This window comes from Thalassophryne amazonica, chromosome 6, assembly GCF_902500255.1.
Source record: "Thalassophryne amazonica chromosome 6, fThaAma1.1, whole genome shotgun sequence".
Classification (NCBI taxonomy): Eukaryota; Metazoa; Chordata; class Actinopteri; order Batrachoidiformes; family Batrachoididae; genus Thalassophryne; species Thalassophryne amazonica.
Genome location: NC_047108.1, coordinates 48574659 through 48590085, shown reverse-complemented (window position 1 = coordinate 48590085; position 15427 = coordinate 48574659). Strand labels below are relative to the sequence as shown.

General features: G+C 38.1%; 1 protein-coding gene and 1 long non-coding RNA gene across 3 annotated transcripts in view; both read left to right on the top strand.

The window, feature by feature from the left end:
- The first annotated feature begins 3653 nt into the window (after nt 1-3653).
- dpm1 (dolichyl-phosphate mannosyltransferase subunit 1, catalytic) overlaps nt 3654-15427 on the top strand; it is a 37096-nt gene continuing 25322 nt past the window's right edge. For both annotated transcript variants that reach the window (XR_004561227.1, XM_034172137.1), the window contains exon 1: nt 3654-3820. Coding sequence is in view for 1 of the 2 variants with exons in the window: in XM_034172137.1 (XP_034028028.1) it covers nt 3690-3820 (131 nt within the window). In the remaining variant the exon portion in view is untranslated. The remainder of the gene's footprint in view (nt 3821-15427) is intronic.
- Nucleotides 4931-5651, top strand: LOC117512160. The gene is made up of 2 exons (XR_004561228.1): nt 4931-4979; nt 5350-5651. It is a non-coding gene; the product is annotated as an uncharacterized LOC117512160 (long non-coding RNA).

Here is a 15427-nt window from a genome sequence, read left to right as displayed (position 1 = left end):
TGTTAAAATGCCATTTTGACCTGGATATCGAGCCAGTAAAATTAAATGACATTAAATTATGTCAAGAAAGTATTAAACTTACTCTGACACACACACATTCCCAAATATTAGTGTTGAAAGTTACACGGATCTGCGCTGTTCAAGCTTCTGAGCTGAGGCGTCCTGCTGCTGCTGCTGTTCAATGCAGCTCCTAAAACCATTACAATACATATATATAAATATATATATATATATATATATATATATATATATATATACATATATATATATATATACATATATATATATATATATATATATATATATATATACATATATATATATATATACACATATATATATATATACACATATATATATATATATATACATATATATATATACATATATATATATATATATATATATACATATATATATATACATATATATATATATACATATATATATATATACATATATATATATATATACATATATATATACACATATATATATATATATATATATATATATACATATATATATATATATATATATATATATATACATATATATATATATATATATATATATACATATATATACATATATATATATATATATATATACATATATATATATATATATATATATACATATATATATATATATATATATATATATATATACATATATATACATATATATATATATACATATATATATATATATACATATATATATATATATATATATATATATATATATATATATATATATATATATATATATATATATATAGTATTTTTACACAATTATCCTTTATTATTCATGAAGTCAGTGGTGTGGGTACACGTCTATGTGTGGGTGTGACTGTGAGCGGCACAGCACGGGTCATTATAATGTCATTATTTGAAGGTGCAAATTTAAAAAAATCCCCAGTCTTGTCGAACAATTTTAATCACTAACGACAAGTATTTTAACTAGACATTGCTCTAGCAGTGGAAAATATCAACTAGACATAAGTGAAGAGTTAATGGTCCGTGTCATCGGGTGACACAGGTACGGCAGGAGACATACAGCTGTCTATCATCCAAATATCACGGACAAAGTGACAAGAAGAACCAAAACCACTTACTTATGGAAAGAAATATTGTCTCCCTTGTTCCTCCATTTGTGGCTTTGCCAACATGCGCAGTTTCCGGCATATTCCACCTGTATCTTGAACTTCTATGTTCGCAAATCACTAACTTGCCCGGAATTAAAATGGCGACCACGCCTCCTTACTGACACTATTTACGTAATGGTTTTCATTATGCTTTTGTTCTTATTTTGAAAGTTCAGTAAGTGGACTGATATGTTAAACATGGTGCGAATGCCATGTGAAAGACTAAAATAAGATAATTTTATGTTTACTGAACAAGAAGTAGACTTTTTTTTTGTTTTGTATATTGTTCTGCAAGCCACCTTTAATTAGAAATTCATCCGCACACGCCTGAGTTTTCATTATTCTTCATTTGTTTGGCATTTTTTTGTTGAAAATTTAGCAGGTGAACACTGGGTGTGTTTAAAACAATATTGTGGCGCTCTTAATTCATAATGTGAAGTAAAACAGAGCATGCCATGTAAAAGAAACAGTTTTATTTTTGCTTAATAAACTGTACTATGTGGTCAAGACTATTTTTATGTATTTAGTTTATTTTGTCTGTATTAGCACATTTGATATTGGAGTAATCCAGAAGTAATTGAAAGTAATCAAATTACATTACTTTAATATTATGGTACTTGGATTACGTTACTGACTACATTTTTCAACAGATAACTAGTAACTGTATCTGAATACATTTTTAAAGTAACCCTCCCAACCCTGCCCATACCATCACAGATGTTGGCTTTTGAACTTTGCGCTGGTAACAATCTGGATGGTCTTTTTTCCTCTTTTGTCTGGAGGACATGACGTCTATGATTTCCAAAAACAATTTTAAATGTAGACTCATCAGACCACAGCACACTTTTCCACTTTGCGTCTGTCCATTTCTAATGAGCTCAGGCCCAGAGAAGGCGGCGGCGTTTCTGGATGTTGTTGATGTATGGCTTTCGCTTTGCATGGCAAAGTTTTAACTTGCACTTGTAGATGTAGCGACAAACTATGTTACATGACAATGGTTTTCTGAAGTGTTCCTGAGCCCATGCGGTAAGATCCTTTACACAATGATGTTGGTTTTTAATGCAGTGCTGCCTGGCCTGAGGGATCGAAGGTCACAGGCATTTAATGTTGGTTTTCAGCCTTACCACTTACGTGAAGAAAGTTCTCCAGATTTTCTGAATCTTATGATTATATTATAGACTGTAGATGATGGAATCCCTAAATTCCTTGCAATTGAACATTGAGAAACATTGGTCTTAAACAGTTGGACTATTTTTTCACGCAGTTCACAAAGTGATCCTTGCCCCATCTTTGCTTGTGAATGGCTGAGCCTTTTGGGGATGCTCCTTTTACACCAAATTATGACACTCACAATTCGTGTCCTCAGTTTCCAAATGCTTATTGAGTGTTGTTAGAAGGAAAGGTGATGTAACACAGTGGTAAACATACCACTGTCCCAGGTTTTTTGAAATGTGTTGCAGGCATCCATTTCAAAATGAGCAAGTATTTGCACAAAAACAATAAAGTTTATCAGTTTGAACATTAAATATCCTGTCTTTGTGGTGTATTCAATTGAATATAGGTTGAAGAGGATTTGCAAATCATTGTATTGTGTTTTTAGTTACATTTCACACAATGTCCCAACTTCATTAGAATTGGGGTTGTACAACAGAAGCATCTGTCAGGACTGAGTCATCACCCACCATATCTGCATCAGGATGAGGTGTGGTTTTGGTTCTTCCGTAAGACCATTCAGGTTGAGCCACCTATTCACAGATTCCTCAAGCAAGCACCTTGTCTACTTTCAGGGCAACCACACTTTGTCATCTCCCTATCCAGTCTGTACTTTCCATCACATCATGCACTACAACTCATTCAGATGATATTCAGAATGCCCTCAGGTATGAAACACCTCCTATAGACATTGGTGACTCCAGTACAATTCCCAGTAATTTTCGGGATCTGGTCACGGAAGAACGCCTACATTCCAGTCCAATGGCCAGTTGTGTTCATGTCTGTAACTCAGATTGTGTGCGAGCAGATGAGAAACTATTGTTGAAGTCTGGCCAGATTTGGGTGCAATAAGTTTGTGTATATGTGTGTGTGTCTGCATGCTCCCAGATTTGGGACCAGAAGATCCTTGTTTCAAGTCCCTGTCAGACCAAAATAAATTGGTAAGAGTGCTTCAGCAAGGTCTTTAATCTCTGAGTTGTTCCTGGTTTGCAGTTGGGACAACATGCATAATGACACACTCACAGTTGGAATGTGTACATGAATGTTAGACATCACTGCAAAGCAGTTTGTCTACTTCAAAGGGAAATGCGGTCCATTTAAATCCAGAAGAATAGATTAAAATTAAAACAAGTGCAAATATTCCATACAAATTAGCAGATATAGAAAAAAATAGACAATAAGATCACTGAGGAAAATTTTGCATCTGTATTGTGATGGTTAAAAATATATATATCAATCGCCATTCCATTTTATTGTGAAATTGCCAACCGGATGTTGTTTGGCACTTATTTTAAAGATTACGCAGTCTTGGTCGCTCCATGTAGTCATGTCGAGCCGAAAAAAGTTGAACCAAGAAAGCGACGAAAAGGATAAATATACCGTGTTATTGCCGACTTATAACGAGAGAGAAAATCTGCCTTTAATCATCTGGCTGTTGGTGAAATACTTTAACGACAGGTAAGGGGTGAAGTTGTTGCTGCTAGCGTTAGCTAAGCTAATGGAGTTGCTGTGATGAGTTGTCATTAAAGGCGCGGCGACAGTTTATCCGAAGATTTTCCTTCAGCAGATATAAGTGCGAACAGGCCGCAGAGGAATAACGCTTTTTGTATGGAGAACTTAAAAAACAGAAGACAAGAAAAATATATGAATTAAGACAAATAAATGAATGCAAGAAATGCACATGACAATTAAGGCGCTTTTCCACTTCAGTACCTGCTCGGGAGCGGTTCCAAGCGAGCCGAGCCGATACTGAAATGTGACGTCAACAGGCTGCCGGTCACTGGATGAGCCATAAGTGCGCCGTCCGAGAGGAAAATCAAAACCCGCCATTTTAAAACAGTCACAGCGGCGTTACAGCGACCGTCGTTTTCTTTCGTTTCACGGCGAGTTATTTTTTTTTACTCGCACAAAACCACACCGTGGTCTGTGGATGAGCTGCGGACGTTTGTTTGGTGGCGGAGGAGAAAATACAGAGTGGATGAAGCGATCTGAATTGAGGCCGCACTCGGCTCACCGGACATTACAGCAACTCAGAGAACAGCTGAAAAAGCTTAAAAGTGATTAAAGGACCACAATGACCGGAGTATGTCGGACCGTAAAAGGGCTGGAAACGGTACGACCGCAGGAACGCTGTTTACGGACAACACCGGCGAGCAACGGGAGGCAGGATGACCGCGACTCGGCTTGGAAGCGACGGATGGTAAGTGTTTTTGTGACTGTAGTCTGCTTGAAAGCACCGTTTAACGTTCCTTTTCCCATTGGTGGGAAGCACACTTTAACAACCGAAGATTGTGAGTCTAAACTTGTGTTAAAGTAACATAGTTGTTTCATGTACGCGGACACAGTGAGCTAGCTGACTGCTAACTAGCGAGCTAGCTAACTCCGTGCTCCGCTTTAAAGTATTAACTTCTGACAGAAAAACACCTCAAGTCAGCAAGACAACAAACGTGTACATTTGACTCATTTAGTGCCATTACTGTGATGTTTTTTTTTTTTTGACATGTCGCCATTTTGTGTTTTTTGTTGAAGAATCCAGTTCCATAAGCGAGAAGGGTTCGAACACCAGCTTCAACATCTGTATCAACGTCCAGCACCACACAGCAACGTGTCATCACAGGTAATAACGTGTCTCACATCACCTTAACTTTCCCAAATATGATATATATATATACAGGGTGACCCCCCCCCCCCCTCACCAAAAAAAAAAAAACAATCAAATCCAGAACCCATAAATATTGTCATAAATCCCACAAATTTGCTGGACCTTCCCAAAGTTTCTTGATCGCTTTGCATAAAAGTCATCTTCTTTCAAAATGATGCTCCAAATGATCTGATTTGTTGGAGGATAAGTTTGAAAGAACATATTTTTTATGCAAAGTGACCAAGATAACTGCAACTCTGGGGAATGATCATACAGAGATTGAAGGTTTTTGTTTTTTGTTTTTTTTTAAACTTCCTTTCCCATTTCTACCTTCATTATTGTCCAGGAAAGAGATAAAGGAAGCCTGTTCCAGCAGGAGAATCTGACCATCTTGAGTGACGTTGAGGCTGAAGCTGAACTGGTTTCAGTGTGATGGACACATCCAACTGATCCTTGAGGAAGCAACGGTGGTGGAAGCTGCATTTAATCAGGCATATCTTGGCATGCTGGGTGACCTTGGGCATGCGATGCATGACCGCATGTGACCTGCGCCCCCAACCCAGACTACAGACACATGAAACTTTTGTATAGTTTGTGTTGCTTTTTTTGTATTTGCTCTTTTTGTTGCAGTAAACAATTTGACTCATGTGACTGTATCATAATTTGTCATTTCATTCTGAGTCAACAGTAAAAAAACATTTTGGTTCATTTCTAAGAATTTTTAATTTGGGTTTTAGCCTCTCCAGAAGACACCGCACACTACACCTGGCTGAATCTTTACACAGATGCTGGAATAATCATGTCTAAATTGGGTTTTTTGCCAAATGGTATTTAACATAAACAAAAAGGTTTACTCACTTCAGTGAAGGCACCATTACATCAAGGAATTTTGAACAACCAGTTTTACTGTCTGTTACATTTACATTTATGACCCCATTAAATGTAAAACTTATTTTACTACTGGATTATGCTTAAACAGCTTCTCAAACTGTTAACCTTTAAATCAGTAAACCTTGGTAACTTTTACAAATCAAACTGATGTTACACAAAAGTGGAGACATTTTAGCAAAAATACAATAATTTATTCAAACTTCACAGTGAAACATAACTGGTGTATAACATGATGACAAAGGTGTCCCATTCTGTGGCATGAACCTCTGCAGCGGTGACTGAGAAAGCTATCTGAAACACACACATACAGCATACATATTTTAATTAGTGCTGTCAGGTTATTAAAAAATGTGATTACAAGGTTTGTGATTAGTTAATCTAAATGAATCATTTAATTGCAGGTATATTAAAAACTCAGATCTCTGTGTGTGGGGGGGGCATTTAATAATCAGGTAAATGATCAGGGTTATTGTTACATATCAAGGAGGTATTAAACAAGCTGTAAATTGGTCTTAAATTGGGAGAACTAAGAGTAATTTGGATGGGTTAAATGCAGACAAATTTCATTATTTGTGTACAATGACAAAAGGATATAAAGAATGTCTATAAAAACAATTGGAGTTTGGAGGCTGATTCTTTGCACAATATGACTCCTTTAATAATTATCTTATTAGATTTCATATTTTAAATTTGTCCATTGAACATTAAAATCTGGATGAAAAACGAGCGTTTTTAATGTTTTAAGCCTGTTCGAGTTCAGTGACGACGTTAATTAACGGTCATTAAAACCGTATCAACATTTTGTGCGTGAACGTCAGTAAATGCACAAACTCCCACATTTGAGATTTAACAATGTTATCAAAGCAAGTTAGTTTGGTAAAAAAAAGTATTGACATTAACACATTTATTGCTCAGAAACGCGTCTATTTAAAATGCTAAAATGAGTAAAACATTAATTGTTCGATTTTTGTGTGAGGTTTTCCACGTGTCACCAGTTTAAATACAGGACAGATGCCCATTGAATGATTAATTGCCATTATTCAGGCTTAATTAGAGAATCTTTGGCTGTACCTGTAGAACCAGTGTCATGCATTTAAGAGCTGGTGGAAAAAAAAAATTAAGCCATGGCTGCTATAGCACAATTTTTTGATTTGATCATTTGGTCGTCCTCCTGAATGCAAATTTTGAGAAGAGCAGGATCTGCCAATAAGTCTGTGAGTTTGTCAGAACTGGCACATGGCAGAATAGCAGCTCAGTCATTACAATTCTGTGGACTCACTCAGGATGTCAGATCTGTGTGTGGCATAACTGCTTAAAGGGAAACTGACATTTTTTAACTTCAGCTCTGTATTTAAATGTTTTGCCATCTCTTCAGTCAGAGCAAATGCAAATGTAACCAATGCAACATTGATTTGGAACACAAACAGTGTCATTGTGCGGGGCAACTAAAACTGCTTCTTATTGCTGTTGAACAGGTTAAAAATGTCCTTTGATTTGTCTGGTAGCATGGAGAGGATCTGTACAGAGGTAAATGTGCATGTTGACCTCACTAAAAGTAAAGAAACTATTTTAAGTTGACCAGTTATACAGTTAGTCACTTACCTTAGCCTCCAGTCTGTTCCGTGGCGCTTACAGAATCAGATATCAGAATCAGACAAATCTTTATTGTCACTGCACATATGCAATGAAATTTAAAAGCAACTCCACGTTGGCAGAACTAACACTCATTTAAGAGGAACAAATTAAGACTTTAAAATATTGCACACACATAATACAACCCCTGGCAATAATTATTGAATCACCGGCCTCGGAGGATGTTCATTTAGTTTAATTTTGTAGAAAAAAAGCAGATCACAGACATGACACAAAACTAAAGTCATTTCAAATGGCAACTTTCTGGCTTTAAGTAACACTATAAGAAATCAGGAAAAAAAAAAATTGTGGCAGTCAGTAACGGTTACTTTTTTAGACCAAGCAGAGGGAAAAAAATATGGACTCACTCAATTCTGAGGAATAAATTATGGAATCACCCTGTAAATTTTCATCCCCAAAACTAACACCTGCATCAAATCAGATCTGCTCATTAGTCTGCATCTAAAAAGGAGTGATCACACCTTGGAGAGCTGTTGCACCAAGTGGACTGACATGAATCACGGCTCCAACACGAGAGATGTCAATTGAAACAAAGGAGAGGATTATCAAACTCTTAAAAGAGGGTAAATCATCACGCAATGTTGCAAAAGATGTTGGTTGTTCACAGTCAGCTGTGTCTAAACTCTGGACCAAATACAAACAACATGGGAAGGTTGTTAAAGGCAAACATACTGGTAGACCAAAGAAGACATCAAAGCGTCAAGACAGAAAACTTAAAGCAATATGTCTCAAAAATCGAAAATGCACAACAAAACAAATGAGGAACGAATGGGAGGAAACTGGAGGCAACGTCTGTGACCGAACTGTAAGAAACCGCCTAAAGGAAATGGAATTTACATACAGAAAAGCTAAACGAAAGCCATCATTAACACCTAAACAGAAAAAAACAAGGTTACAATGGGCTAAGGAAAAACAGTCGTGGACTGTGGATGACTGGATGAAAGTCATATTCAGTGATGAATCTCGAATCTGCATTGGGAGAGGTGATGATGCTGGAACTTTTGTTTGGTGCCGTTCCAATGAGATTTATAAAGATGACTGCCTGAAGAGAACATGTAAATTTCCACAGTCATTGATGATATGGGGCTGCATGTCAGGTAAAGGCACTGGGGAGATGGCTGTCATTACATCATCAATAAATGCACAAGTTTACGTTGATATTTTGGACACTTTTCTTATCACAGACTGCAAGCTGTTATAAAAGCCAGAGGTGGTGCAACAAAATACTAGTGATGTGTTGGAGCGTTCTTTTGTTTTTCATGATTCCATAATTTTTTCCTCAGAATTGAGTGATTCTGCTTTTTTTCTACAAGATTAAACAACTGAATGAACATCCTCCGAGGCCGGTGATTCCATAATTTTTGCCAGGGGTTGTAGACATGGACGACAATGAATTCAGGGCTCTTGTTGCCCAATGGAAAAAAGTGTTCATCAATCTGGTTGTGTGCCCCTTTAAAGGCATTTAGCGCCTCCCAGAGGGCATAAGGGTAAACAATGAATGAGCCGGATGAAATGGATCCTGTATTATCCCAAGGATCTTGTGTAAATATCTATGAGAGGCGGGAGATCACACTTAAAGGAGACCTGCATTGGAAAAAAATGCAGTCAGATTTTTTGAACAAAAAATTACTTACATTTACACATAAGATCCTTCTGAATGTAGTAAAGTAAATCTGCAAGCCCAGATCTGTCATTCAACGGAGAAATCTTCATTTGAAAATGACAAATTTACAGCTAACATTTAGCCCTCCGCAAATTGTCCCTCTCATCATGGACGCTACCAAGACGTCATGGACAAGACCCTCTCCCAGCATGCATTGCGCCAATTGTAATTTGTGGATTTACGTCAGTTTGCATCTGCATCTTTTTCTTGTCTTATACGGAAGGATCTACTTTTTTTAAAACTTCATATTGTCTTGCGGCACGTTTGGTGAGTACACATTTCTTTTATTTGTGCTTGAAAATTATTTTGGGGGACTTTTTCATACGCCCGCAGACTTAATAAGCGCAGCGGAGGCAGAGAGCGGGAGAGGAAGAATGGCGCCCGCTGTCGATGTCGTTGCTGATCTGAGCACACAGATCTGTATCTCACATTCATTGCAGCTTACTTTTGGATGTTGAAACCAGGATGTGTATAAGTAACATTACTAACAGATAAAATCAATTTCAATGCGGGATCGGACTGAAGGCGGGAGCGCGTCGTCTTGTCCCTGACGTCATGGAAATGATACGGCTGTACAAACTGTTTTCACAGAGGGCTAAATTTTAGCTGCGAATTTGTCATTTTTAAATGAAGATTTCTCTGCTGAATTACAAATTTGGGCTTACAGATTTACTTTACTGCATTCACAAGGGTCTTATAAATACATATCAGCTATTTCTTTCTGAAATCTGACCACATTTATTTCAGTGCAGGTCTACTTTAATGTTTTGCGCAGACTTAACTACTCTGTCCAGCGCCTTCTTGTCTGACACAGTGCAGCTGCTAAACCACACCAGCATGTCATGAGTCAAAATGCTCTCAATGGAGCATTTGTAAAAGGACAGAAGCAATGTTTGAGGCAGATTGGATCTCCTCGGGGTCCTTAAAAAGTACAGTCGCTGCTGTGTGTTTTATGACTAGGGACGTGATGTTCAATGTCCATGTCAGGTCCTGTGAAATTAAAGTGTCCAAGAATTTAAAGTGACTCACTCTCTCCACCATATCCCCCACTATGTATTTTTTTATAATGCAGATTTTAGATTGAACAGTTGCTTGCAGTACCAACAATTAGTGATGGCAATTTCGAAGCCTCATGAACCAATGAGCCACTGCAACACAACTGGCTGAAAATCGACACACTGCTTCGACGCTTTTGATACAGTTTGAAGAGTGACATCTGCTGGATTGCTTTGAGAATTACCTTGAGCGAGTGCCCTGACAAATGTTTGCATTAATTCATGACTGATGTGGTTTGTTCTTGAAAAAAAAAAAAAAAATAATAATAATAAAAATGCCAAATGTATTATTGTGTCTTTTTAATGTAATAAATAGTCCATACAGATGCACACATAATGGTTATGACAGCCTTTATTGTAGACTATATGTAGATTTGTGTTATCATTCCTCAAACTATATTTGGATAAAATGTGACGGGAAAAGTGAGAAAGGCATGTGCTTCTGCAACTGGTGCTTATGTTGCTGTAATTTGTAAATTAGAATAGAGGGGATAGGAGACGGTGATTGTGCAACTTTCAACAATTTTTATTCAAAAAAAAGAATAATGTCAACGGTGCTGGGCTTTAATCGGCTCCTCTTCTGCCTCACCACCTCTCCAGCTTTGGAGAAGACCCGCTCGCAGGGCACTGATGTTGCCGACATCGACAAATATTTTTTTGCCATTCTCTGTAAATTGGGATAGACTGCGACTCGTGTCGCCCAGTATTTGAGCCAGTCTTCTCCTCTGGAGGTAGGGATATGTTGGGTCAAACCTTTGTAGTAAAGCCCTGAAGGCTTTGCTCTCCACTATTTTGAACGGTTGTGCATCTTCCACAACATACTCCACCAGTGCCTCATCCAAATCAGCTTGTCTGCCTTTAATGGAAACACAGTATGACATGCTTAGCTATTTTTGTTTGAGTATGTTTTAATCTTAGATAAAGGATAAAATACAGGTTACATGGCCTGATTCCTGCTCCAGGAGCAGCAGGAGCAGCAACAGAAGCAGCAGCCATTGATGTCTCGGGATGTTTGGACCTCAGGTGTCACAGCATTGAAGGCGTATTGTTACTGTACCTCAACTCTTGAGCATAAATCAAGCACTTGTCCTTTATGGGGCTTATTAGATCAAAGTGCTCCCAAGCAATTGATCGTGCTCTTTTTGGAAGTGGCTCCTCCATGTCCCTTCCTCACCACTACTCACTCACTCTCTCTCTCTCTCTCTCTCACACACACACACACTCACCTTTCTCACACCTTTCACTTCAACAATATCACAGCTCTTCAGTCACTCAGCTCAGTCTCTGATCTACCTATAATATATAGTCTAACCTATAACCTGTGTTGATGTACTGTGTGAATAAATGTTGTATATGAATGGATGCCTGTTGTGTATGGTGTGTGTCTGTCTATGTTAGATCCTGTGTGTATGTAGCTAACTATACTAAATGAACTCTAAACTAGACCTAAATATAAACTAATGCTTTCCTTGGCTCCGATTCACGCAGTAATTGGCAATAACAGTGTCGCTAGCAATCTCCTCTCAAAAACCCACGGTTTGAGCTGCGATTCAGATCTCATTTAAATACTTGGCAGGTCGTATTGAAAGGCCCAGATTATTCGAATTTTCTGCGAAGCTCGACACGTGGTGTGACGTAACGAGGCCTCGCTCGCAGTGGTTACGTGATGGGGACGTGCTCGAAACGCTGCTCACTGACACTTCCGGTTCAAAAAGCTCGATGCTGTGTTGAGCAGACTGACTCGAGCTTAACTTCACTACCAACAATCCTCCTACAGAAGATATATGTCAGAAGAAGCGTTTGCTTAATTCTTAAGATGTTTTTTTTCCCCCTGCTCTTAAATACAAGAAGGCACTCGTGCTACAGGTAGGCTCTTAAATACAAAGGTTCCCCAATTAAATAATTATGACAATTAATCATGCACACACACATAAACACACTCATCTTCAACTGCTTAGTCCATTCAAGGGTCAATCAATCAATCAATCAACTTTTTTCTTATATAGCGCCAAATCACAACAAACAGTTGCCCCAAGGCGCTCCACATTGTAAGGCAAGGCCATACAACAACCATGAAAAACCCCAACGGTCAAAACGACCCCCTATGAGCAAGCACTTGGCCACAGTGGAAAGGAAAAACTCCCTTTTAACAGGAAGAAACCTCCAGCAGAACCAGGCTCAGGGAGGGGCAGTCTTCTGCTGAGACTGGTTGGGGCTGAGGGAAAAAACCAGGAAAAAGACATGCCGTGAAGGGGGGCAGAGATCGATCACTAATGATTAAATGCAGAGTGATGCATACGGAGCAAAAAGAGAAAGAAACAGTGCATCATGGGAACCCCCCCACAATCTACGTCTAAAGCAGCATAACCAAGGGATGGTCCAGGGTCACCCGATCCAGCCCTAACTATAAGCCTTAGCGAAAAGGAAAGTTTTAAGCCTAATCTTAAAAGTAGAGAGGGTATCTGTCTCCCTGATCTGAATTGGGAGCTGGTTCCACAGGAGAGGAGCCTGAAAGCTGAAGGCTCTGCCTCCCATTCTACTCCTACAAACCCTAGGAACCACAAGTAAGCCCGCAGTCTGAGAGCGAAGCGCTCTAATGGGGTAACATGGCACCACGAGGTCCCCAAGATAAGATGGGACCTGATTATTCAAAACCTTATAAGTAAGAAGAAGAATTTTAAATTCTATTCTAGAATTAACAGGAAGCCAATGAAGAGAGGCCAACACGGGTGAGATATGCTCTCTCCTGCTAGTCCCCGTCAGTACTCTAGCTGCAGCATTCTGAACCAACTGAAGGCTTTTTAGGGAACTTTTAGGACAACCTGATAATAATGAATTACAATAGTCCAGCCTAGAGGAAATAAATGCATGAATTAGTTTTTCAGCATCACTCTGAGACAAGACCTTTCTGATTTTAGAGATATTGCGTAAATGCAAAAAGGCAGTCCTACATATTTGTTTAATATGCGCTTTGAATGACATATCCTGATCAAAAATGACTCCAAGATTTCTCACAGTATTACTAGAGATCAGGGAAATGCCATCCAGAGTAACGATCTGGTTAGACACCATGCTTCTAAGATTTGTGGGGCCAAGTACAATAACTTCAGTTTTATCTGAGTTTAAAAGCAGGAAATTAGAGGTCATCCATGTCTTTATGTCTGTAAGACAATCCTGCAGTTTAGCTAATTGGTGTGTATCCTCTGGCTTCATGGATAGATAAAGCTGGGTATCATCTGCGTAACAATGAAAATTTAAGCAATACCGTCTAATAATACTGCCTAAGGGAAGCATGTATAAAGTGAATAAAATTGGTCCGAGCACAGAACCTTGTGGAACTCCATAATTAACTTTAGTCTGTGAAGAAGATTCCCCATTTACATGAACAAACTCATCTATTAGACAAATATGATTCAAACCACCGCAGCGCAGTGCCTTTAATACCTATGACATGCTCTAATCTCTGTAATAAAATTTTATGGTCAACAGTATCAAAAGCAGCACTGAGGTCCAACAGAACAAGCACAGAGATAAGTCCACTGTCCAAAGCCATAAGAAGATCATTTGTAACCTTCACTAATGCTGTTTCTGCACTATGATGAATTCTAAAACCTGACTGAAACTCTTCAAATAGACCATTCCTCTGCAGGTGATCAGTTAGCTGTTTTACAACTACCCTCTCAAGAATCTTTGAGAGAAAAGGAAGGTTGGAGATTGGCCTATAATTAGCTAAGATAGCTGGGTCAAGTGATGGCTTTTTAAGTAATGGTTTAATTACTGCCACCTTAAAGGCCTGTGGTACATAACCAACTAACAAAGATAGATTGATCATATTTAAGATTGAAGCATTAAATAATGGTAGGACTTCCTTGAGCAGCCTGGCAGGAATGGGGTCTAATAAACATGTTGATGGTTTGGATGAAGTAACTAATGAAAATAACTCAGACAGAACAATCGGAGAGAAAGAGTCTAACCAAATACCGGCATCACTGAAAGCAGCCAAAGATAACGATACATCTTTGGGATGGTTATGAGTAATTTTTTCTCTAATAGTCAAAATTTTGTTAGCAAAGAAAGTCATGAAGTCATTACTAGTTAAAGTTAATGGAATACTCAGCTCAATAGAGCTCTGACTCTTTGTCAGCCTGGCTACAGTGCTGAAAAGAAACCTGGGGTTATTCTTATTTTCTTCAATTAGTGATGAGTAGAAAGATGTCCTAGCTTTACGGAGGGCTTTTTTATAGAGCAACAAACTCTTTTTCCAGGCTAAGTGAAGATCTTCTAAATTAGTGAGACGCCATTTCCTCTCCAACTTACGGGTTATCTGCTTTAAGCTACGAGTTTGTGAGTTATACCACGGAGTCAGACACTTCTGATTTAAAGCTCTCTTTTTCAGAGGAGCTACAGCATCCAAAGTTGTCTTCAAAGAGGATGTAAAACTATTGACGAGATACTCTAACTCCCTTACAGAGTTTAGGTAGCTACTCTGCTCTGTGTTGGTATATGACATTAGAGAACATAAAGAAGGAATCATATCCTTAAACCTAGTTACAGCGCTTTCTGACAGACTTCTAGTGTAATGAAACTTATTCCCCACTGCAGGGTAGTCCATCAGGGTAAATGTAAATGTTATTAAAATGTTGTCGTGGGCAATTAATCATGCAGAAGCTTTTAAATCTATTAGAATGTTTTATGCTGTTAAAGATGTATTCATCTCAGTGTATGTAAACTGCTGACCCACTGAAAATCTGACAGATAGTCCATGAGCCAGTCATCAATTTTGACCTAATCGGTACCACTGAAGGTGACTAAACAACACTTAGAATTCAGCCTCAGTGTACGATGGCCTACACAAAAATGTATGATAGCCATCCCTGGGTGGTAGCTGTAGCCAGGTTGGGGTCAATGAAGAATTACATAGAGGTCAAAATTTTAAATTTCTCCAATCACATTGAAAACTACACTCAACAAAAATATAAATATAATAAATATAATTATATTAATAATTAATAAATAAAATATAAACACAACACTTTTATTGTGGGCAGTCTAAGGCACACCTGTGCACTAATCATGGTGTCTAATCAGCATCTTGATATGGCACACCTGTGAGGTGGGATGGGTTATCTCAGCAAACGAGAAGTGCTCACTATCACAGATTT